The sequence below is a fragment of the Musa acuminata genome, unplaced genomic scaffold, assembly GCF_036884655.1.
Source record: "Musa acuminata AAA Group cultivar baxijiao unplaced genomic scaffold, Cavendish_Baxijiao_AAA HiC_scaffold_1137, whole genome shotgun sequence".
NCBI lineage: Eukaryota > Viridiplantae > Streptophyta > Magnoliopsida > Zingiberales > Musaceae > Musa > Musa acuminata.
The window spans coordinates 1,050,874-1,074,126 of NW_027021349.1; the positions used below are offsets into that span (position 1 = coordinate 1,050,874).

Below are 23,253 nucleotides of genomic sequence, written 5' to 3' on the forward strand. Positions count from 1 at the left end.
TTCGGTATAAGGTTTCATAGAATCAAGCTATAACTCCAGAGGTCATAGTCGAATCAATTGGGGTGTCATCGGACATTATAATCTATGTTGTCCTAGCGAGGCCCCTGGGATCGTGGTCGAGGCAGTGAATGTGAAGGTGTCATCGGACATCAAGAAGTCATGGACATGTTCCAGGCTCGTGAAGAAGTCGGTGCTATACATCTGCTCACACGCAACCAAGTCTATCGACGACGCTGAGGAGGGAACCTCTGCGACCGTGGTCGAATCAATCCGAGTGTCATCGGGAATCAAGAGAAGATCGACGAGGCCTGACGGCGAGGCCTCCTTCGGGATGGTAGTCGAGGCTGTGTCGGTGTCATCCGAGATCAGGATGGCTTCAACCTCTTCAACCTCTCTGGTGCAGTTCTGATCGACCCACGACGAAGCCCAGAATGCTTCGAGTTCTTCCGCACTTATCAGTGGCGTTGATGATGGAGAGGCGGCTGGGACTCCGGCTTCGTTCGGTGCAACGGAGACGACGGAGGAAAGATGACTCTCCGGGGGTGGATGTTGGACAACCGCGGTTGGAGGTGGTGAGACGACGAAGGCTTCAACGTCTCTGGTGATGAAAGCATCGTCGGTGCAGTTCTGATCTACCAACGACGAATACGAAGCCAAGAATGCTTCGAGATCTTCCGCAGTTATCAAGTGCTCACCTCCACCAACGTCCGTTGATGATGGAGAGGCGGCTGGGACTCCGGCTTCGTTCGGTGCAACGGAGACGACCGAGGAAAGATGACTCTCCGGGGGTGGATGTTGGACAACCGCGGTTGGAGGTGGTGAGACGTCGGACTGCAATGCTGTGCTGGAATGTGCAACCAACCCCCAGCATGGCTTCTTTGAGAGAGTAGAAGATTCCTCTCTGTTTCTCTTCCGCCCAACGAAGCTGTCGCCGGTGACCGTGTCTGTCGCGGCCTCCGTGAAGGTGGACTCAACCGTTTTGATGGTGGTGCCTCCGGAGATGGCCTGATGCGAGCTTCTCTTAACGTGACAGAGAACTCGTCTCTCGAATCCGGATGAACACATCTGATACTCGTACATTGTCCACCCGGAGTTCTTCCGACGGCCATCGTTGAAGGATAGGCAGCTTTTTCGCCCCACCACCATCTCGCGCCCGCCGACGATGGACTTCACGGGTTCTTGCTTTTTGTACAGAGTCCAAGAACCGCTGCCGGCCTTTCTATCCACGCGCGAGCCGCCGTTGTTCTTAGGCTTCCGCTCCGCAAAGAAATAGCCTTCATGCCGATCGCCGCCGAGAAGATTCCACGGCTCGGTGCCGTAGACGTCGGCGAAGGCGACAGCGCGGCCAGGGAGGGGTGCGCCGGCGACCCAGTTTGCGAGGTAGTCAACCACGAGTTCCTCCGCCGTGGGAAGGAACCTGTACCCGCTCGGTACGAGGTCGACGGGCTCCATGGACGACTAAATTTCTGGTGAGGAGACGAGAGGAAATGAACGCGGAGAAGAGACGGGAGCAGAGGCGAGGCGAGAGGAATCGAACGAGGAGACGAGAAGGGAGCAGAGGAGGGGCGAGAGGCGAGAGGCGAGAGGCGAGAGACGAGGGGAGAGAAGTCATAGTGAGAGTGGGGGAGGAGAGAGAGATATATATAGTGGGACCGTTGTCGGAGAGTGATTCTTGAATCGAATCCAATTGGTTAATCTTAATTTGGATTCCGAAGCCCCCAAATTAATTCGATTAATAAGATTTTAGCGTCGTATTATATATTTAATTGGAAATTAACTTTCGCACGTGCTCATCTTATTTGTGTCTCCAAGAACCACCGAGCCCATCGCCCCCTTCGATCTGTCTCGGCTCGGGAACGAAGGTGGGAACGAGGGTGAGCATTTGGTTCGAAACGCCTCATCTTTCAGCGAAATGCATAGATTTTAGGGCTGATTTTAAGTTTTCTTCGATCGATTTCAGGTTGGTTCGATGATCGCGAAGACGGAGGAGGTATGTGCGCTGCTTCTTCTAGGGTTGCCTCGTGGTTTGAGGGTGGGAGCTGACGGAACCAATCATAGGTACGGGGAGGGTGATCGTGTGCCCCTCCCTGTATGCCAACAAGGTCCGTCCCATGGTGATTTCCTTCCATTCCATTCCATTCTTTTCTTGCCACATTGTCGCTTTGGGCTTTATTCTTATTTAGGTTCGGATTTGGTGTAGCAACATGTGAGTAGCAAAAATGATAAGTAGAAGTAATCAGATCCTATGAACTCGCAGACTGGATTGAAGCAGAATGATCTTTGAGAATGGTTACTAGACATCCATGAATACAGTGAAATAAAATTTTGTTCAACTTTCTCTACAATAAAGATAAGATGCTGAAACACAGTGAAAAGCTTGAAATTTTGATTGCAGCCTTTTAGCATACACCTCATGATCGAGTAGTGTTATCATAAGACAATATAGGATGGATGGACCACAGCAACACTCACCAATAAGATAGCAGCAGCATAGGACAACAATCTAGTGAGAGGATAAAGTAGCACAAAACAATAGCAAGTGATCTCCATTTCACAAATGAAATAAATGTAGCTGATTCATTTTGTGATCTCATCTTTTTCATGCGGATGATCTATTAATTAATCTTATCTTCTTTTTATTTAATATTTCTTGTTTAAGAACCTATTCTGGGAAATGATTGTCCTTTTCAAGACCATTGGGTGTATTTTCCCTCTCCTCCCTAATAACAAAAAAAAAAAAAAGAGAGATAGAAATATTTTGACTTTTAATTTCTTTAGAGGATTGAGTTTTTCTTCCAAAGTATACTCCTTAAGTGAATCTGTATTTTTTTTTCCTGTTAAACAAGTATGAGAATTTAATTACCTCCATGCTATATTAAACTTTTTGATTGAGAATAATAATTTTCACTGAATGGTTTAACAAATTCTTGTTGAAGAGTTTTGGCAATAAAAACTTTTGTTGGTCAGATCAATTTTGGTAATGGCAAGATTAGTGATGGAAAAAATATTTTTTTTTTCTACCTATAGATTGACAAATAACCAGCAAATAATATTTATTTTTTTCCCCAAATCTCCAAAGTCATCTGGTAATATTTTGCAAACATTGGAAAACCATATATCATAACATAAACGTCAAGGAGTCCACTATTCTGAGCATGTGAAAATTAATAGCAATAGGTGTTTAGATAATATTCATAGTAATGTAAACTTGCAAAGAATGCTAAGAAGCTCTAGAAATAAGTTTATCTTACTTAGCCGCAACAACATAAAAATGAAGGTGATTTGAAGTTTGTTTTACAACTTCATTTCAAGTAAACTCTACAAATACGTTTTACAAATCTAAGTTCCTCTTCCACATAAAAGCTCAACACAACAAAAGAATATTAGTCGTATTCAACCATGGATGATCCAATCATGGATCACAGTATCGTTTTGATCGGTGGTATTGGCCCATGAACAGACTGGTGTAGTCGGTGTCGACGTACCATATGTTTGAATATTAGTACATCCCAATTTTCTTTTAAAAAACGCCAAAGATGATTGAAATTCACAAAAAAATTATTTTGAAGTATTGAATCCTTATTAATGATAACTTATTATTTTTAAATAAGAATACAGTGTGTATGAGGCATGAAAGAATAGGAATAACAGGTTAGAAGGATGAGAAAGTGAATTTATCTTTTTAGTCCCACCAATTTGACCCTAAATATCCCTAATTTAGGTCTAAATGTAAGAGAATAAACCTAGTTGAGACTAAACATAAGACAATGACCATAATCACGTTTAATCTTTATACAAAATGATGATAAAACATAGAAAAAAAGCTAATTGCTATCTCAAAATAGACTGAAATTTCATCATATCCTGAGTTCGAATCCTTCCTTTATTTAAATCAATATCTTGATTACCATTAATCACCGATAATGAACTTTCACAAATAAAAGTGTGAGAAAGCGAATGCGGATGAGAGTAAATGAGAGTAATACTGGGTGAAAAGGGAGACACATGAGGATTTAAAGTTCCAAAAGAGGCCTCAATGGTTAATTTGAGTATTCGGGTTTCACTTGAGCCGATTTGGATTGGTATCTTAATTTTTTCAGACACAACTAGGCTTAAACTCTTCAAAATGTTTGTGAATAATTGCTACAATGAGCAAGAAAATTCATAACGCCTGAAATTAGTAGCCCTAAAGTAATAAATATAATTGCTAGAATCTGCTATCTATTTCCCTCAGTTGAGAAGAAACAACTTTTCCTAAATGATACTCTATTGCACACTTATGTTTGGACGGGAAAGAAAAAACATGTCTCAGAAGAGGAAAAGAGAAAAAAATAAAACAAGTCTTGGTCTTCTGCTCCCCATTTCTTCCAAATAGTTGAATTGAAAAGATGGGCTTATTTTTTGTGTTATTGTTATTAATTATCATTTCTTCTCATTTATATCATTGAGACTGTTCCGTCAATCATTTTTTTCAGTTTTACTTAGCATATAGCCTTTATTATAAGTATTAAGATTGTATCTTTATCTGCTTCCTAGATTCTGATTTATGTTTATAAGAGTTTGCTTCTAAGAGTCTGTCTTGATGGTATTGGTTATTGCTATTCATGGTAGTGAAGATGCAATTAAGATTTCCTTCTCAGAGGATGACAGCGGGATGAAAGCTACGGATGATGATAATATATTCATCATCCAATTTACCCTTGGAATGTGTTCATTCAGATAAGAGCACAAATGATTTTGAATTTGATTGCAGTTGGGAGGAAGGTCTAGTTAAGAAAATTTCTGAAATTCCAAATGGTTTTGCTGATATAACTGCAAGTCCAAAAAGTGACTTGAAAAAAAACCAATCGCCTTTAGCTGAGAGCAGCAATGAAGTAGCTGATGTGGATTGGGAGGAAGGTGTGTCTCAAAATCCTGACACAAGTTCTCAATTTCTAGATAAACCTGTAAAAGATGTTTCAAGAGGAACAGTTGAGGAAGAAGCTGATATACAAGAAGCAATAAGGAGAAGCCTTGAAGATTTTAAGGAACAAAACTCTTCAACCAATTCTTCAGCAGTTGTCGAATTAGTGAGATCAGTGAAAGATCAAATCTCTGATGCGGTTATTTTGCACAAACTGGTGACAAATACTTGTGTTCATTTAGATAATGATGCCGAGGAAAGTCTATCATGTAATGATGGACAGCTGGATAATCGCTGCAAAGAGGATGATTTGCAAATCCCTGATTCTTCAAAGAATAATCTTGATTCATATAATTTATCTGGTTTAGATTTGGATAGAGAACCATCTCTGCTAAGTAGAAGAGAAAATGATCAGAATGTAATGACTACACAAAGAGGCAACATTCCACCTAGCAAACCTTCTGATGGTCACCCAAGTTGGTTGGAACAATCTCTTGATGCTAGTTATGAAGTCCAAATTAAATCTTATTCAAGAATGTCCACGGAGGAATTGTGTGAGATCAGTCCTAATACCAGCACTAAGATTACAGATGATTGATCTAAAGTTGTTTTTGTACCTCGAATCATGACAGTCGCCAAATATCCAGATCAAGTGTATCTCCTGAAAGAGGATATAATAATTCATTATTAGGAAATAGCTCCTTGATGGAAGAAATTATAGACACTGGTATGAAATCACAACAGAATATTGCTGAGAAAGATAATGCTATATCTGATCATATTGGAGACAGTACACAGATCTTAAACAATCAAATAGAAGTATGAGAAGCTAGTTTAGACAAAGAAATCCCTCTCCTTAGACAAGAATGTGTGAACCTTGGAAATGAGCAGAGGATGCTTGAGCGAGATGCCGAATCTGTGAAAAATGAGATGTTTGCTGAGTGTCAGGTGCTCTTCAGGCCTTTCTGGTATTTTTAGAGAAAAAGTTTTAAGAATCTAACCTATATAGTTTCTGTATTCTCTGCGAGTTTATGTAATTTTATGCTTAAAATATCATCCTTAGAATATTATACTTGTTTTCCCGCATAATTTTTTCTCTATATTTTTTGTAGATGAAGTAAACGTAGCTAGTTTCTTTTTCTTTTTGCATCAATTTGCATTCTCTGGTGGCAATGTAAATTCTAGAATTTGCCCAGATAGAAACTGATTTAAAATGAACGAATGACCATTACATCCCACATGAACGCATTCATGATTACATGAACATGAATTTGTAAATAATCACTGACTCACGCGATGCTGGAATGTTTATCTAACTTATGAGTATTATCATTTATCTTCTTACTTTCTTACATGTTTATTAGTTAAATGACACCAATATGATACGTGTTGCAACACTTATTTATTTTGGCTGGTAGTGCTATTATTGCTACTAAGATGACTGATGATCCTGTGAATCAAGATTATTTTGTAGGTTCAAAATGCTATCGAAAAGGCTAACATGGTTTCTGTTTGAGTAAAGCTATCCTTGAGGTTCAGCTTTATCACCGAATGGGATTTTCTTTATATATGCAATTTGGTAACTATACATATACATATACATATACATATACATATACAATTATATATATCAAAATCCATTAGTTATATAGCATATTTAAGCTATTAATAAATATAATACATCTCCAGGTCAACAAAAATGATCAGTGCACCTGCTTAAAGTTTCTGTGTTATGCTATTTAGTAAACTAGAGTGCTTTTGTCTCCTTTGGAAAAATCATTTCTTGTTTCATGAGACACTTTTGAAGATAACTAATTATTTTAATTCATGGATGTTAAATAATTTAAGGGAATAATTTGTTCATAATAGTTATATTGATATTAGAAGCATAATGAGTAGGATGCATGAAATATTGTAAAGATTACTAAAATGAAAAGTTTTGGTACCTGCAACATGTTTATTTAACCGGAGGGGGAGGTTTAAATGGATACTGATTATTAGTTATGCAGCTCTTTTTTAATTTCTGCATGCTGCTGAGGTTTGAAGGCAATTTTTTTGAACATATATACAAGCGGCCATGATTATTGTGATACTGTTGCTTATGGAATGTATACAACAGGAACACTAGTGTGGTAACTGGTAAGCTAGGGATATTAGTAGTTGAGATCAGTTTGAGGGGGAATTCCAGATGTTCTACTTGTGGTTCGTTAAGATTTTACCTTGCCCACCCATGTTTTTGAAATTGACAAATGACCTGGTCGTACATCTCTCGGTTAGACACTTGGCCTTCCCATTCTTCATCTCTTTTTTAAAATTAATATTGGGATAAAAAGACCTTACCAGTTAATTTTATCTTATGTCTCTGAACCATGATAGTGTAAAAAATTGTTGCAATTATATTCATCGATAGTTCGCCATCTTGGCATTGATAGTGATAATATGAGATGACCTAATTAAGGCACAGATGGATCTTATTATCCAAATAAGCATGTTTCATTTTACCATGGTTTACTGTACAATATGGGTGGTACATACTAGTCCAATAGGGAATTGGTATGGGCAATATATACTGGTTTGTTGCTATGCCTCATCATACCCCATGTGTTAGTACATCGGTACGGTATGGTACGTATTAGTAAGGTGAACAATGCAAATAAGCACCACATATGTGTCACAAATGTTATGGTTTTATTATCATATGTATACTTTACCTTCTTGAAGTTATCGGGCTGCTTATTTGATGATTTTACCATTTAGGAGAACTTTGCTATATGAGTTACTTTACTAATAAAATTAGTTCATAAGCTGTTATATTCTTTGTAGTCCATAATGCTTGAGATTAATTGGTAATTGCAGCCAATGGATAACATCCATATAGATCCAGTAGTTCTTGCCTCCATCAATGCAATTGGATCTTCTTGTTCAGGTATATGATATTTGATATAATTATTAGATCTTTTGAGTGAACGAATTTTGTTTAGACCAGTTTTTAGTATTTCCTCCAATTTGAGGATATCCTTTTGCTTATGTAGATGAGGGAGAGCATCATGGCTGAGAACAGGCAGAAATATCAGAAAATTAAAAAGGTATGGAACTCTTAAAAGAATTTTTTTTTTAAATGAATCTTTTGTTGCCTAATATTCATGTTTTATGTTACCACTTAGCTTGTGAATGCTATTTTTTTTGTAAAATTATTATATTATTAACTATATATTTAACTCTTTTTGATGCAATGATTTTCTTTTAATACGGTTGTTTAGAAAATAATTTGCAATATGTGATTTCTGCATCGTTGAATATTTTGTATGGATTTTTTGAAAAAAAAATTATTAGAAAATTTCATCGTTCTCTTGAAACTGAGTTTAAACTCACTAACTCTTTTGAAGTAAGTTGTATCTTCATGTTTCCATAGATTATTCTTTTTAAGTCTAATAAGGTCTTGTTGTTCAGTTCAAGATTGTTAAGACTTAAGATGATTGGATTCATGTTCATTTAAACTAAGGGTTTGAACTTTTTACTTGCCTACTTGGATATGTTTTCAATAATCTTAGATCAAGTTCTGGGACTTCATAGCATAAGTGCCTTTATCTTGTCCATGTATAAGAGTTTCAAACTGAAGATAATAGAGATACTGAAGGAGTAACAAAATAATGAGAGTGAGACAATCAAAAACATGCAAACTTAAAACACATCATTTTTAGGCACATTATCCTATTCTGTATCCAAATTTATGCAGTCCTTTTTCATTTATTTTCTGAAATTAGTATTATAGTTAATAAGTACTGGGCTAGAGCAAGTATAATATCTCAAAGTTACTCATCACTATTTCTATTCGGTTTTGTTCTATTTATAGTAATTAATATTCTTGATAAATTCTCTTTTTTGATCGCATAGAATTTTGGTATTCCTCAACATGTATACAATTATCATGTATAACATAGCATAGATCTTGTTTTGATACAATAAAACGTTTGAAACAAAAAGTAAAATTATGTACTTTTCAAAATTTAGTTGCTCAAAATGTACTTATGCCCTTTGGTCTCTTTAAGAGTCTTTTTTGAATTTGAGTATCTCATGAGTACTATTTAAATTACATATGCCAAGTTTTTGTGGACTTGAATGTTATTCTTTTTTGTCGAATAGTAACCAAGGTATACAGTTTCGAATAATATCGCCCAGTACGGGGGTAAATACCGGTCCGTCAGCAGCCCGGTATATAGATTGCTCTTTACCGGACGGTATATATATATATATATATATATATATATATATATCAGTGATTTATAAAGCGCTAGGCGCCAAGGTCCAAAAACGCCCGAGGCGCTAGGCGCTCGCCCGAGCAAAGCGAGGCGCTAAAATAAAAAAATATATAATATAATTAATAAATATAATTATTTAAAATTTTAAATAAAAAATATGCTATTAAATTAAGAAAATCTAAAGGAAAGGGAGCGGGAGGCGCGAGCAGCGGGAGGGCTCGCGGGAGTCGCGAGCAGCGGGAACGCTCGCGGGAGTCGCGAGCAGCGGGAAGGCTTGCGGGAGGGCTCACGGGAGGCGCGAGCAGCGGGAGGGCTCGCGGGAGTCGCGAGCAGCGGGAAGGCTCGCGGGAGGCGCGAGCAGCTGGAGGGCTCGCGGGAGGCGCGAGCAGCGACAGCGACGAGCAACGGTTGCGGGAGCAGGAGCGACGAGTAGCGAGATCGGGAGCGGCAGCGGCAGCGGGTTAGGGTTCGGTACTTGGGTAAGGGTTACATCGGTTTAGTTGGTTCGATTGAACCAACTAACAACCGAACCAGGACCGAACCAAACCTAAAATCCTGGTTCGGTCACTTGGTTTACTCGGGCGCTCGCCCGAAGCGCCCAGTGCCTGGGCTCGGGCGAGCGCCCAGGCGGCGCCTGTTTGAAGCGCGCCCAGGCGGCGCCTGTTTGAAGCGCGCCGCCTGGGACATTAGCGAGGCGCTCGGGCCTCGCCTCGCCTCGCCCGAGCACCTAGGCGAGCTCCCGAGCGCCTCTTTCAATCACTAATATATATATATATATATATATATATATATATATATATATATATATATATATATATATATATATATATATATATATATATATATATATATATATATATATATATATATATATATATATATATATATATATATATACCTCGCGGTATACCACTCGGTATACAGTATCATTCACGTACCCAGCGAATATTGAAACGTCGGTATGGTACGATATTTCAGACCTTATTGGTAAACAAAATCATATGACTAGAATTTCCTAATTTGGAAAAATGGCAAGTTACCTGTGTTGCATGTGCAATATGTGTGGACTAATTTCAGTAATAATGTCTCTAGCTCTCGTAGTAATTGCAAACTAGAACAATAATTAAGAAAAAGCTTTGGATGTACGTTTCTAATATGTGTTCATCAAGTTGTTGAAATAAAAGCAACCAATATGTAAAACTATTCAATTAGTCAAATCCTTGCGAACTCACAAGTGCATTGCATAATCATAATCTTTCTTGAAAATATTTCAACTCCAATCAAATATCTACTAAAGCCCAAAAAAGGAAAAAAATTAGGAACAATTAGTGTTTTTGATAGGTGCCTGGGTGCTCAGGTGAGGCAAGGTTTGAGTGCCTTGCACAACTTCTGGGCAATGTGATTCATTGAAGCATCGCTTGGGTGCTTGCCTAAGCCCAAGCGTCGGGCGCCTCGGGTGAGCGCTCGAGTGAAGGTGGCTTGTGTTCGTGCTTGGTTCGATTGAATAGGCAAATTGGTTCAATCGAACCAACTAAAGAGAAGAGCCCTAGCACTAAATGGTCCCTGCCCCCCTCTCTCGTACAACTTAACCCTGCTTTAAAACCCTACATTCGATGTCGCTACCTTTGTTTGCAGCTCCCTCCATCATTGTTGCCTTCGAGCTATCTCCCTCCATCGTTGACGTGTTGCAACACTTATTTATTTTGGCTGGTAGTGCTATTAGTTAACTGGATGTACCTCATTTTTATGGTGACCAGCTAACAAGAAATCTTGGAACTATCTCATGCAACATGAGTATATTTTCTGGTTATGCAATACCCAATGGAACTGTTATTGGCTGTGGTAACCCTTATGCAACTTTAAAAATATATGGTTAATCATACATGCTAGATTTTCATTAAAAATACAATTTATATGGTTAATCATACCTTCTTTTTTTATATGTCATAATAAACATACATTTTTTAAATCATAAAGATATTTGCATTTACTATGCTTGTTGTGATTGATTCTTTCCAAGATCATATTTAGATTATGTTCTTGATATTTAAGTTGGTGTTATTGGGAATCTGGTTCATTCATCCCCTAACATAAAGAAAGAAGTTCTTCGTGCGGGAGCTTTACAGCCAGTGATTGGTTTATTAAGGTATCACTAGAATTGTATATTACCTTTTTGTTCATCTGGTTTAATCCTTAAACAATGTCCAGGTTGTTTCATTATATGTTAGGTAATAAAGAAAATTTTGATTCCTTGGACTGTTTATAGAATGTAGCAGATAGTTTTACAAAGCTGCACACCATTCTTTTCAAGTTGGTGATTTGAATCTATAAAAAAGTTCTTTGGCTAACAATATTATCTTTAGTGCTAGCTTAAAATCATGAGAATCTAAACATTGTTTTTTGGTTGAAGAAGAAAATGTTAAAGTTGCCTCAGAATCAAAGTTGTCAAACTCTTAATTTGGGTTGTAGGATCATGCAATCTTACAGCCCAGATCAGGCCTGACGATTCAGATCGGATCAACGTAAATGGGTGGAATCGACTCGACTTGTGAGTCGACCATGTAAGATCGGCTGACTCGGACGAGTCAAGTCAAGTTTGTCTAGTCAACCCAGGATATATGAACGCTCACCATCCAAGGCGAATTGATTTGCGGTGCCAACAAAGGAGTCAGGAGAAGAGCGTGAGCCCTAATCCCTCTCAACGAGAGTGTTGCGAATCTTCTGGTTGGCTATTCATTGTCATGGATCAGTGCTTCTCTCCTGCAATCCGTAGGAGCAATGAGAAGGCGAGCCTTAGCCATTGCTACCACTCACAATGAACTGCTGTCAACGTCGTCGACTGTTGCTAATCACCATATGCATGGATTCTCTTTTCCTCTCCTACCCTCTCTTTCGGTCTCTGCTTCTTTCTTCTCCTCTCATCTTCCCCCTTCTCTTCTCCTCTCCCCCCTCTTCTCTTTCCATCTCCATTCTTTCTCTTCGCATCTTCTCCCCCCTCTTCTCTTTCCATCTCCTTTCCTTCTCTTCGCTTCTTCTCTCATCTCTTCTCCTCTCCTCCCTTCTACCTCTCTTCATGTCTCCCCTCCTACCTTCTCCCATCTACCATCCTGTTTCCTCTCTTCTCATCTCATACATTCTCTTCCCATCCATCTCCTATCTAATGATATCTATTATAGTTTGATCATAATGACATGATACCGTGAGGTATTATCTTTAATATAATTAAAAAGTGCAATTCATAATTCTTGGATTGAAGTTCTACAAAGCAATAATAATGTTTGTGTAACATAGGGGTTGCAAAATTATATCTTATATGCCAAACACAATATTCCTTTACATAAAAGGAAAGTCATACTTATAAGAAATTAAGAATTTAGAAATTGTTAGGATATGCAACATGAGCAATTTACATACCCATTTATCAATGTAAGTTATGGTGATATATGTAACCAATTGTTTATATGAAACCATACTTATGTAACTAATCTTTGCTAAACAATGTTAAGATGTTCCTGTATGGAATATACTCATTTATAAATTTCTTTAAATATATGTATGTATCTTAAAATTATTTATTTTTATTTTTTATAATTTGTAGGATCTTATGATCCTATCCTATGGTTCCAAGTTTGCAACCCCTGTTTGATCCTAGGTAGGGAAGTGAGTTTGATTACCTTGCTTTGAACCATAAAGCAATTTTGTCAAATCCCTTTCTTACCAAGGAATGGTAGAGACTTCACGAACTTGGTTCAGACAATAGAAAAGACAGTTTTCTTTTCACATGACCAAGCGATGAGTTTGAAAGCAAAACATTACAAATTTTATTTACACTAAGCTCTTCTATGAAGAATTTACATACATGGTTCAAAATGATCTTATTCAGTCTCATATTGAAACACGTAAATAATCATATAAAAGAAAAGAAAAGAATGAACTTGGAAACATGAATGACCATGTTGCAACCTTGTCACACTAAGCTCTTCTATATGACTATCATCTGCATGCAAATGTGGTTCAACTGTGAATAATTTACATTTCTCCAAGTAGATTATTATTTATAATAAACATCAACTTCTTTTACATTCATAAAAGGACACGTGAGCTGCAGTTTGGAATACACTAATAAGGTCTTATGAGGGCATGGCCCCTAAAGATGCTACTCACAATTTATAATTTACCTCCATGAAAGATGAAAACCTGCAATATAGATTTGTAATTCTTAACTAATATTCGGGTTAAACTGAAACGAAAACAAGGACAAAATAGAATAAACAAAATCATGTGACTAGAATTTCCTAATTGGGAAAAATGGCAAGTTACCAGTGTTGCATGTGCAATATGTTTGGACTAATTTCAGTAATAATGTCTCTAGCTCTCGTAGTAATTGCAAACTAGAACAACAATTAAGAAAAAGCATTGGATGTACGTTTCTAATATGTGTTCATCAAGTTGTCGAAATAAAAGCAACCAATATGTAAAACTATTCAATTAGTCAAATCCTTGCGAACTCACAAGAGCATTGCATAATCATTATCTTTTTTGAAAATATTTCAACTCCAATCAAATATCTACTGAAGCCCAAAAAAGGGAAAATATTAGGAACAATTAGTGTTTTTGATAGGAGCCTGGGTGCTCGGGCGAGGCGAGGCTTTAGTGCCTTGCACAACTTCTGGGTAATGTGATTCATTGAAGCATCGATTGGGTGCTCGCCTGAGCCCAAGCGTCGGGCGCCTCGGGTGAGCACCCAAGTGAAGGTGGCTTGTGTTCGTGCTTGGTTCGATTGAATAGGCAAATTGGTTCAATCGAACCAACTAAAGAGAAGAGCCCTACAATTGAATGGTCCCCCCCCCCCTCCTCTCTCGTACAACTTAACCTTGCTTTGAAACCCTACATTCGATGTTGTTGCCTTTGTTTGCAGCTCCCTCCATCATTGTTGCCTTCGTGCTATCTCCCTCCACCGTTGACATCATTGCTATATATAAAATATATTTTTTATATTTTAATATTTTGGAGTGTCTCGCATTGCTCGAGTGGGCGTTTAGGCGAGCGCCTAGCACCTCACGTGATTTGGGACCTTGGTTCATTTTGGCGCTTAGTGCTTTTAAAATCATTGAGAACAATAACAATCAACAATTATGGAAACATACATAACTAAAAGCATAAATGGTTCTTTCCTCCTAATAGCAGAAGTTACCGAAACTCATTGGATTGAACTATCAACTTGCTTACAAAGGTGTAAAAGCCAAACTTTGGTTTCAAAGTTTACAAGTGACAAGATATGTTGTATGAAGTTTATGAAGATGGTGAAACAGAGATCAGTGTGCTTGATAAAGACTCTTATTTGCATTGTCTAGATCTTACCCATCATCTGGTATTTTCGGTTGGTTAGGCAATTTTCTGAAAATTCACTTAGACTACGCAACTTTTTTTCTCAATCTAGCAAGGTTATGTAGTTATCCGTGTTTTTAACTGGATCAGGAAATGATGGTGGTACATAACTTGAATGTTCTGAATTTAATCATACCAATCCCCATTATATTACCCAAAAGCCAATCCCAATCCTGAAGCTGATCTTGCAAGGTCTTAGCTGACAAAGCATGTGGTTATTTGCTGAATCACACCTGTCGGAAAAGTGTAAAAAGGTTTTCATACATAAAAAATGTTCAAACTTACCTAGTTTAATACCTAACCAGCTAGCCTAGTAGTGTGTAGTGAGTCATTTTCCCATAGGCCGAGGGTTCAAACCCTTGCCATAGTAACTTCTATCAGTTCTATACGTGTTATCATTTTGTTCTCTTTGACAGTCTAGGGTCTGATGTGCTTGAGTGATGTTTGAAAAAAAAAGCTTACCTAGTTTATATTATCTATTTTGAGAATTTATTTGTTTGTACACACTCACGGTTTTTTCGTTATTGTTGTATTTGCTGGGACACTTCCCAATACTGTGCTAGTTGTGCATGCTGTATGTACACTAGCATATATGCTTTGTACAACAGCTGCTTCTAGTAGTTACTACTCTATTTTATTAATTTAAAATTTCAGTTTGGTGATTGTTGGAACACTATTCTTAACAAGCAAAGCAGTTCTCATTTTAGTTCTTTCCCATCTGTGTTTTTTATTCCAATGATATGTATACATGTCCTGGGCTTTTGCTTTTTTGGACTGGGCTCTCTTGGCTCACTTCCTTGCTTGAATTGTAGCATAATTGTGCCCTGATATCTACAATTTCAACTGTCTTTTACTAGGCTATTCTAACACCAGATGAGGAACGACACGGTATGCTCTTTTCTCATTTTTCCCATAGATTGATTATCATGTATGCTTGGACCCTTTCATTATATACTTCCAAAGAAAGGGAAAATTCAGTTTTGTAAGTGATAATAAAATATAATTTTTTTCTCGATACTTTTTGATATTATACCACTTTTTTGTAATATGCCTCATGCTTCTTGGAAATGTTTTTTAAAAAAATGTTCTTGTTAATATCAATATCCATCTGCCACAATACAGCACATTAGTTTCTTTCTCCTTATATATGGTTGGATTTGCTTCATTTTCCTGATGAACAATGACTCGTTTTTGCTCTATCTCAAAGACCTTTTATTTTCCCTCTAGGACTCACACAACCAAGCTGGTATTGTCTACAATGGCAGTTTGGTGCCTCATCTTAAACTTCTTGACTCGAAAAATGGATGTTTGCAACATAATGCTGCATTTGCTCTTTATGGTATTGCAGAGAATGAGGTGAATCTACATCAAAATATTCCTTTGTTGTGATTTCATGTTCTGTTTCTTTGCATAATGCTGTAATGTGAAATTGAGATCTATTGGTTGGACACAGGCTTCGTATTCTTGTCTTTGTTGTTAGGATAATGTCTCTGATTTTATCAAGGTAGGAGGTGTTCAGAAGCTACAAGATGGTGAATTTATTATCTAGGTATGTTGAGTACTTTGATGTTGCCAGATCCATGCTTCCTAATATGTGTATATTGATCTTGTTTTGATTTGTTTTATATTTTGAACCAAGTTTTATTGAAAAATATAACTTCAATTACAGGCAACTAAGGACCGTGTAGCAAAGACAATGAAGAGATTAGAGGAGAAGATTAATGGGCCAGTACGTTTGGTTTGCTGTATTTCTTGGCTTATTGCAGTATATATTCAGAGGTGTTCCTTGCCTTTTGCCCTTGTAGGTACTAAAGCATTTATTATATCTGATGCGAGTTGGAGAGAAGGCTGTCCAAAGACGTATAGCTTTGGCTCTTGCTCATTTATGTTCACCTGAGGAACAAAGAACTATTTTCATTGATGATGATGGTACTGTATCTTTTCAGCAACCATGACATCCTTCTGCTTTTCCTCCTTTTTATAACTAAGAAAATTAAGCAACATATTCTCAATGTAGGACTTGATTTTCTCCTCGAACTACTGGGATCGACTAATCTAAAACAATAGCAAGATGCATCTGTTGCTCTTTACAAGTTGGGTAAAAAATCCCTGACTCTCTATTCTGTTGATGCAGCTTCTCTATCCCCCTCACCTCAGGTTTGCTAAAATAGGCATTCCTTAATTTTGTTTCTTAGCAGTTTTAGCAGTAAAACTTGTCCCATATTCACAGAAATACAAAAACTTATAAAAGGGTCAGATTTTCAATTCTTGGAGCTAGTTACTTGGAATTTGAAAGTGCTTATGTAATTGCTTTGGCTAGTCTTCTAACTCAAAGTTTTTTTGAATTGTCTGTCTTGACTCTTGAGACTGATCAAACATAAATATTACTTGATCAGTATAAACCTTTTATCTAATCGGAGAATGAAAATTGTTTTATAGTTTTTTTAATTCTTATGGACATATTTTAAAATTTAATTTTTTTAAAATTCCTGAATAAAGCATGGCATCATTAGTTCTACAACTTATTATGTCTGAGGAGTGATGCACTTGTCAGGGACAAGAATATGCTCTATGTTGTGAAATTTGTTTTTGTTTTGGATTTTGCTGCAAGAAGCATTAGTAAATCCATCCACTGTCTAACATAGCACTATGTCCAATGCGTGGAAGTTTGATGAAAACCTGTCATGTGAACGGGCAGTTACTATGCATAGCTGCACATAAGAGGAAAAGTCTGGGTTCTGCAATCATGGTATTATAAATTCGTGAGACTTCACAATGGCATATGTATTAATCAATATTCACTTTTTTTTTGCATATACTATTGGTGCGGCATGATTGCTTTAATAGGGCTTGGTTTCCTTGCGGTGCTCATATAGATACTTGCCTATTGACAACTTCAACTTGAAATGCTTGTCAGGTAGGCTGTACCTAAATATTTCAAATTTTCTATTGCACTAACCTTGTTTGTGCTGAAATTTAGATGGATGAATTTATTTACTTTCTAAACAGTAATAAAAACATTGATATACTTGGAGAAATATATATATTCAAGTGCTTAATGATCCATTTTAATTGACCTTTTGTTTTTAAAAATCACAGGGTGTCCTCGATATCAAAGTAAAGATCATGTTGGATTAGGATCTTAAAGTAAAGCAGGGCCCCATGACTCCTTTGCTAGATCATGTTACAATTCATGCTCCAAAGGAGGAAGAGGAGTTAATCCAACCTCCTGTTCTGCCTCTAGAGATTTAATTTGAATGTTACAACCTTTCAAAAGGAATTAGGATTACATTTCTTCTTGATAAGCTTGCGGCAGGTAACAAGCCAAAGTTCTTTTGATTTAGGTGCTTGTACTAGTCCTAGATTAACACGAAGGAAGATTGGGAGTCTTTAGGCCCATATCTTAGTTTGTTCCAATCTTCTCAGGAGCATTATTTGTTCTTATCATTTATTTTGATACCCGACATGGTTACTCCTAATTTTTACTATTTTGTAGACTTGATATTAGTTATTTGAATTCGTTTGTAACTTCCAAAGCTGGAATAATAGATTCAGATTGGATGTTTAAATTCATTCTAAATTCTAAATATTTAATTTAGATGCAATTCGATCATTTTTCCGAGTCCTAAGTTGAATTGTTTGTTCTTCTATCTCAATTGTCTTGTATTTCTTAACGGTGGCTTATTAGTTGTTGATACTATGAATTCTTATTCATCTAATGAATTTAACATAATGCAGGCGTTCTTCTCACTATTGAAATCCGTCCATATCATATCAACAAGAGTTTTTGGAGAGAATGTATTTCCTTCCGTGATGTGTGTGTTTAATATTTTGTTGACAATCCAGAATTTTTTTTTGGCCATTGCCAAATGCTTCAAACCATGTAATTATTTATCGATTCAGTGATACTTCTAGTGATGGTTCTGATTAAAGGTTTTCTATAGTATCAGTGCACACACTAGTGGTAGGGATTCAGTGATGAATTGACTTGCAGCTTTGTTGGGATTGTAGACTTTGTTATTTGTTGTTGTTGTTGTTGTGGACTTCACTCAGAAACAAAAAGTTAGAACATGTTTCCAAACGATGATTGGTCAAATTCGCTGCGTTGCCTCTGATAACAATCGTCCAAAGTATGACGTTGAGAGAAGTCGTTGATATCATATGATCTCACTCTTTCTCTTTGAACATGATGTAACATTGAGACCATTTCTTATAGATCCCATCATATTAAGGAAACAACAAAACATGGGATGAAAATTGAACTTTGTCATTGTCAATATTTACAAGAACAAATATTTTCTTTCCCTTCCATTGTTATGATATACATGAACAAACATCATTTTCCGTATAAGCTTTCATTCAAGCAAGCTACAGTCGAATCAATAGGGGTTGTCGAGCGAGCATTGTCCCAGCGAGGCCACTGGGATCGTGGGCGAGGCAGTGAAGGTGTCATCGGACATCAAGAAAGCACGGACCTGTTCCAGGCTCGTGAAGAAGTCATCGTCGATGCTGGTGCTGTACATCTGCTCACACGCAACGAAGTCTATCGACGACGATGACGAGGAAACCTTTGCGACCGTGGTCGAATCAATCCGAGATGAGGAGGAAACCTCTGCGACCGTGGTCGTGTCATCGGGTATCAAGAGAAGATCGACCAGGCCTGACGGCGAGGCCTTCGGGATGGTAGTCGAGGCTATGTCGGTTTCGTCCGACATCAGGAAGGCTTCAACCTCTCTGGTGAAGAAAGCATCGTCGGTGCAGTTCTGATCGACCGACGACGAATACGAAGCCAAGAATGCTTTGAGTTCTTCCGCAGTTATCACGAGCTCTCCACCAACGTCCGTTGATGATGGAGAGGCGGCTGGGACTCCGGCTTTGTTCGGTGCAACAGAGTCGACCGAGGAATGATGACTCTCCGGGGCAGCCAATAAGGGAAATTGGACAACCGCGGTTGGAGGTGGTGAAGCGTCGATCAGCAATGCTCTGCTGGAATGTGCAACCAACCCCCAGCATGGCTTCTTTGAGAGAGTCGATGCTTTCGCTGAGAGAGTAGAAGATTCCTCTCTATTTCTCTTCCGCCCAACGAAGCTGTCGCCGGTGACCGCGGCCTCCGCGAAGGTGGACTCGACCGTTTTGATGGTGGTGCCTCCGGAGATGGCCTGATGCGAGCTTCTCTTAACGTGACAGAGAACTCGTCTCTCGAATCCGGATGAACACATCTGATATTCGTACATTGTCCACCGGGAGTTCTTCCGACGGCCATCGTTGAAGGATAGGCAGCTTTTTCGCCCCACCACCATCTCGCGCCCGCCGACGATGGACTTAACGGTTTCTTGATTTTTGTACAGAGTCCAAGAACCGCTGCCGGCCTTTCTATCCACGCGCGAGCCGCCGTTGTTCTTAGGCTTCCGCTCCGCAAAGAAATAGCCTTCATGCCGATCGCTGCCGAGAAGATTCCACGGCTCGGTGCCGTAGACGTCGGCGAAGGCGACAGCGCGGCCAGGGAGGGGTTTGCCGGCGACCCAGTTTGCAAGGTAGTCAACCACGAGTTCCTCCGCCGTGGGAAGGAACCTGTACCCGCTCGGTACGAGGTCGACGGGCTCCATGGACGACTAAAACGAACGAGGAGAAGAGAAGGGAGCAGAGGCGAGGCGAGAGGAAATGAACGAGGAGAAGGGAGCAGAGGAGGGGCGAGAGGCGAGAGGGGAGAGAAGTCAAGAGTGAGAGTCGGAGAGGAGAGAGAGGTATATATAGTGGGACCGTGGTCGGACAGAGTGATTCTTGAATCGAAACCAATTGGTTAATCTGAAATTATTGGCCCTAAAGTAATAAATATAATTGTTAGAATCTGCTATCTATTTCCCTCAGTTGATGTTAATGTTATGTGTGCACACCTGAGAAGAAACAACTTTTCCTAAATGATACTCTATTGCACACTTATGTTTGGACGGGAAAGACAAAACATGTCTCGGAAGAGGAAAAGAGAAAAAAATAAAACAAGTCTTGGTCTTCTGCTCCCCATTTCGCCGCCCGCCGCTGCCACCGCGATCGCGCCCGTGCCAAGATCCGCAAGACCACGTTTGTCTCTCTCTCTCTCTCTCCCTCCCTCCGTCCTCTTTTCAGTTGTCTGATTGTATGCATTGACTTATATAGCTCAAGGCGAAGAGGCTCGAAGAATTGGCAACCGAGATCAAGAAGCATAAGGAAGGATCGAAGGAGATGCAGATTACGGACGAGGACACAAAGGGGAAAAAGGTGTTGGATTCGATTGTTGAAATTAGGGCTGAAGGAAGCAGCGTTCTACCTCGTGGTGATATGGAATCAGGGGTTTCTTCCCAGGAAAACCTAGATGAGCTGTGAGCAATGTCATGTCCGTAGTTTTCGCTCTTCTTCTTTCTCCGTCACGACCCAAAACAATCCTTTTGCTATGTTACTAATGTCTAATACATTGTTCTGTCGCATCAAGATTGGCCGCATCCCTTGCTGCGGAGGAAGAGATGGAGATCAATAAGAATGTGCTTACATCCGAGGGTGGTCTGGATGAAGCAGAGGATGACAATGATGAGAATGAAGAAATGATTTTTGTGAGTTCGTTTAGAAGTCTACTCATATTTTTTCTCTATATTTTTTGTAGATGAAGTAAACGTAGCTAGTTTCTTTTTTTTTGACTTTTTGCATCTAATTGCATTCTCTGGTGGCAATGTAAATTCTAGAATTTGCCCAGAGAGAAACTGATTTAAAATGAACGAACGACCATTACATCCCACATGAACGCATTCATGATTACATGAACATGAATGTGTAAATAATCACTGACTCACGCGATGCTGGAATGTTTATCTAACTTATGAGTATTATCATTTACCTTCTTACTTTCTTCCATGTTTATTAGTTAAATGACACCAATATGGTACGTGTTGCAACACTTATTTATTTTGGCTGGTAGTGCTATTATTGCTACTAAGATGACTGATGATCCTGTGAATCAAGATTATTTTGTAGGTTCAATATGCTATCGAAAAGGCTAACATGGTTTCTGTTTGAGTAAAGCTATCCTTGAGGTTCAGCTTTATCACCGAATGAGATTTTCTTTATATATGCAATTTGGTAACTATACATATATATCAAAATCCATTTGTTATATAGCATATTTAAGTTATTAATAAATATAATACATCTCCAGGTCAACAAAAATGATCAGTACACCTGCTTAAAGTTTCTGTGTTATTCTATTTAGTAAACTAGAGTGCTTTTGTCTCCTTTGGAAAAATCATTTCTTGTTTCATGAGACACTTTTGAAGATAACTAATTATTTTAATTCATGAATGTTAAATATTTTAAGGGAATAATTTGTTCATAATAGTTATATTGATATTAGAAACATAATGAGGAGGATGCATGAAATATTGTAAAGATTACTGAAATGAAAAGTTTTGGTACCTGCAACATGTTTATTTAACCGGAGGGGGAGGTTTAAATGGATACTGATTATTAGTTATGCAGCTCTTTTTTAACTTCTGCATACTGCTGAGGTTTGAAGGAAATTTTTTTAACATATATACAAGCGGCCATGATTATTGTGATACTGTTGCTTATGGAATGTATACAACAGGAACACTAGTGTGGTAACTGGTAAGCTAGGGATATTAATAGTTGAGATCAGTTTGAGGGGGAATTCCAGATGTTCTACTTGTGGTTCGTTAAGATTTTACCTTGCCCACCCATGTTTTTGAAATTGACAAATGACCTGCTCATACATCACTCGGTTAGCCACTTGGGCTTCCCATTCTTCATCTATTTTTTAAAATTAATATTGTGATAAAAAGACCTTACCGGTTAATTTTATCTTATGTCGCGGTACCATGATAGTGTGAAAAATGGTTGCATGAATAGATGAATTATATACATCGATAATTCGCCATCTTGGCATTGATAGTGATAATATGAGATGACCTAATTAAGGCACAGATGGATCTTATTATCCAAATAAGCATGTTTCGTTTTACCATGGTTTACTGTACAATATCGGTGGTACATACTAGTCCAATGGGAAATTGGTATGGGCAATATATACCAGTTTGTTGCTACGCCTCATCATACCCCATGTGTTAGTACATCTGTACGGTATGGTACGTATTAGTAAGGTGAACCATGCAAATAAGCACCACATATGTGTCACAAATGTTATGGTTTTATTATCATATGTATACTTTACCTTCTTGAAGTTATCGGGCTGCTTATTTGATGATTTTACCATTTAGGAGAACTTTGCTATATGAGTTACTTTACTAATAAAATTAGTTCATAAGCTGTTATATTCTTTGTAGTCCATAATGCTTGAGATTAATTGGTAATTGCAGCCAATGGATAACATCCATATAGATCCAGCAGTTCTAGCCTCCTTGCCTCCATCAATGCAATTGGATCTTCTTGTTCAGGTATATGATATTTGATACAATTATTAGATCTTTTGAGTGAACGAATTTTGTTTAGACCAGTTTTTAGTATTTCCTCCAATTTGAGGATATCCTTTTGCTTATGTAGATGAGGGAGAGCATCATAGCTGAGAACAGGCAGAAATATCAGAAAATTAAAAAGGTATAGAACTCTTAAAAGATTTTTTTTTTAAATGAATCTTTTGTTGCCTAATATTCATGTTTTATGTTACCACTTAGCTTGTGAATGCTATTTTTTTTGTAAAAT

General features: G+C 38.1%; 1 protein-coding gene across 8 annotated transcripts in view; it reads left to right on the forward strand.

The window, feature by feature from the left end:
* Window positions 1-1,800: 1,800 nt before the first annotated feature.
* LOC104000800 (ARM REPEAT PROTEIN INTERACTING WITH ABF2) overlaps window positions 1,801-23,253 on the forward strand; it is a 29,726-nt gene continuing 8,273 nt past the window's right edge. The window contains exons 1-10 of one of the 8 annotated variants that reach the window (XR_010512587.1): window positions 1,801-1,874; window positions 1,961-2,102; window positions 4,612-5,851; window positions 7,760-7,829; window positions 7,936-7,989; window positions 15,408-15,438; window positions 15,778-15,906; window positions 16,004-16,099; window positions 16,220-16,279; window positions 16,356-16,433. Coding sequence is in view for 5 of the 8 variants with exons in the window: in XM_065178794.1 (XP_065034866.1) it covers window positions 20,770-20,906; window positions 21,017-21,134; window positions 22,911-22,988; window positions 23,095-23,148 (387 nt within the window). In the remaining 3 variants the exon portion in view is untranslated. Of the gene's footprint in view, window positions 1,875-1,960; window positions 2,103-4,611; window positions 5,852-7,759; window positions 7,830-7,935; window positions 7,990-15,407; window positions 15,439-15,777; window positions 15,907-16,003; window positions 16,100-16,219; window positions 16,280-16,355; window positions 16,434-20,461; window positions 20,629-20,703; window positions 20,921-21,016; window positions 21,135-22,910; window positions 22,989-23,094; window positions 23,149-23,253 lie in introns of those variants that run through there. The other 7 variants (XR_010512588.1, XR_010512589.1, XM_065178796.1 and 4 more) reach the window with 7 other exon arrangements.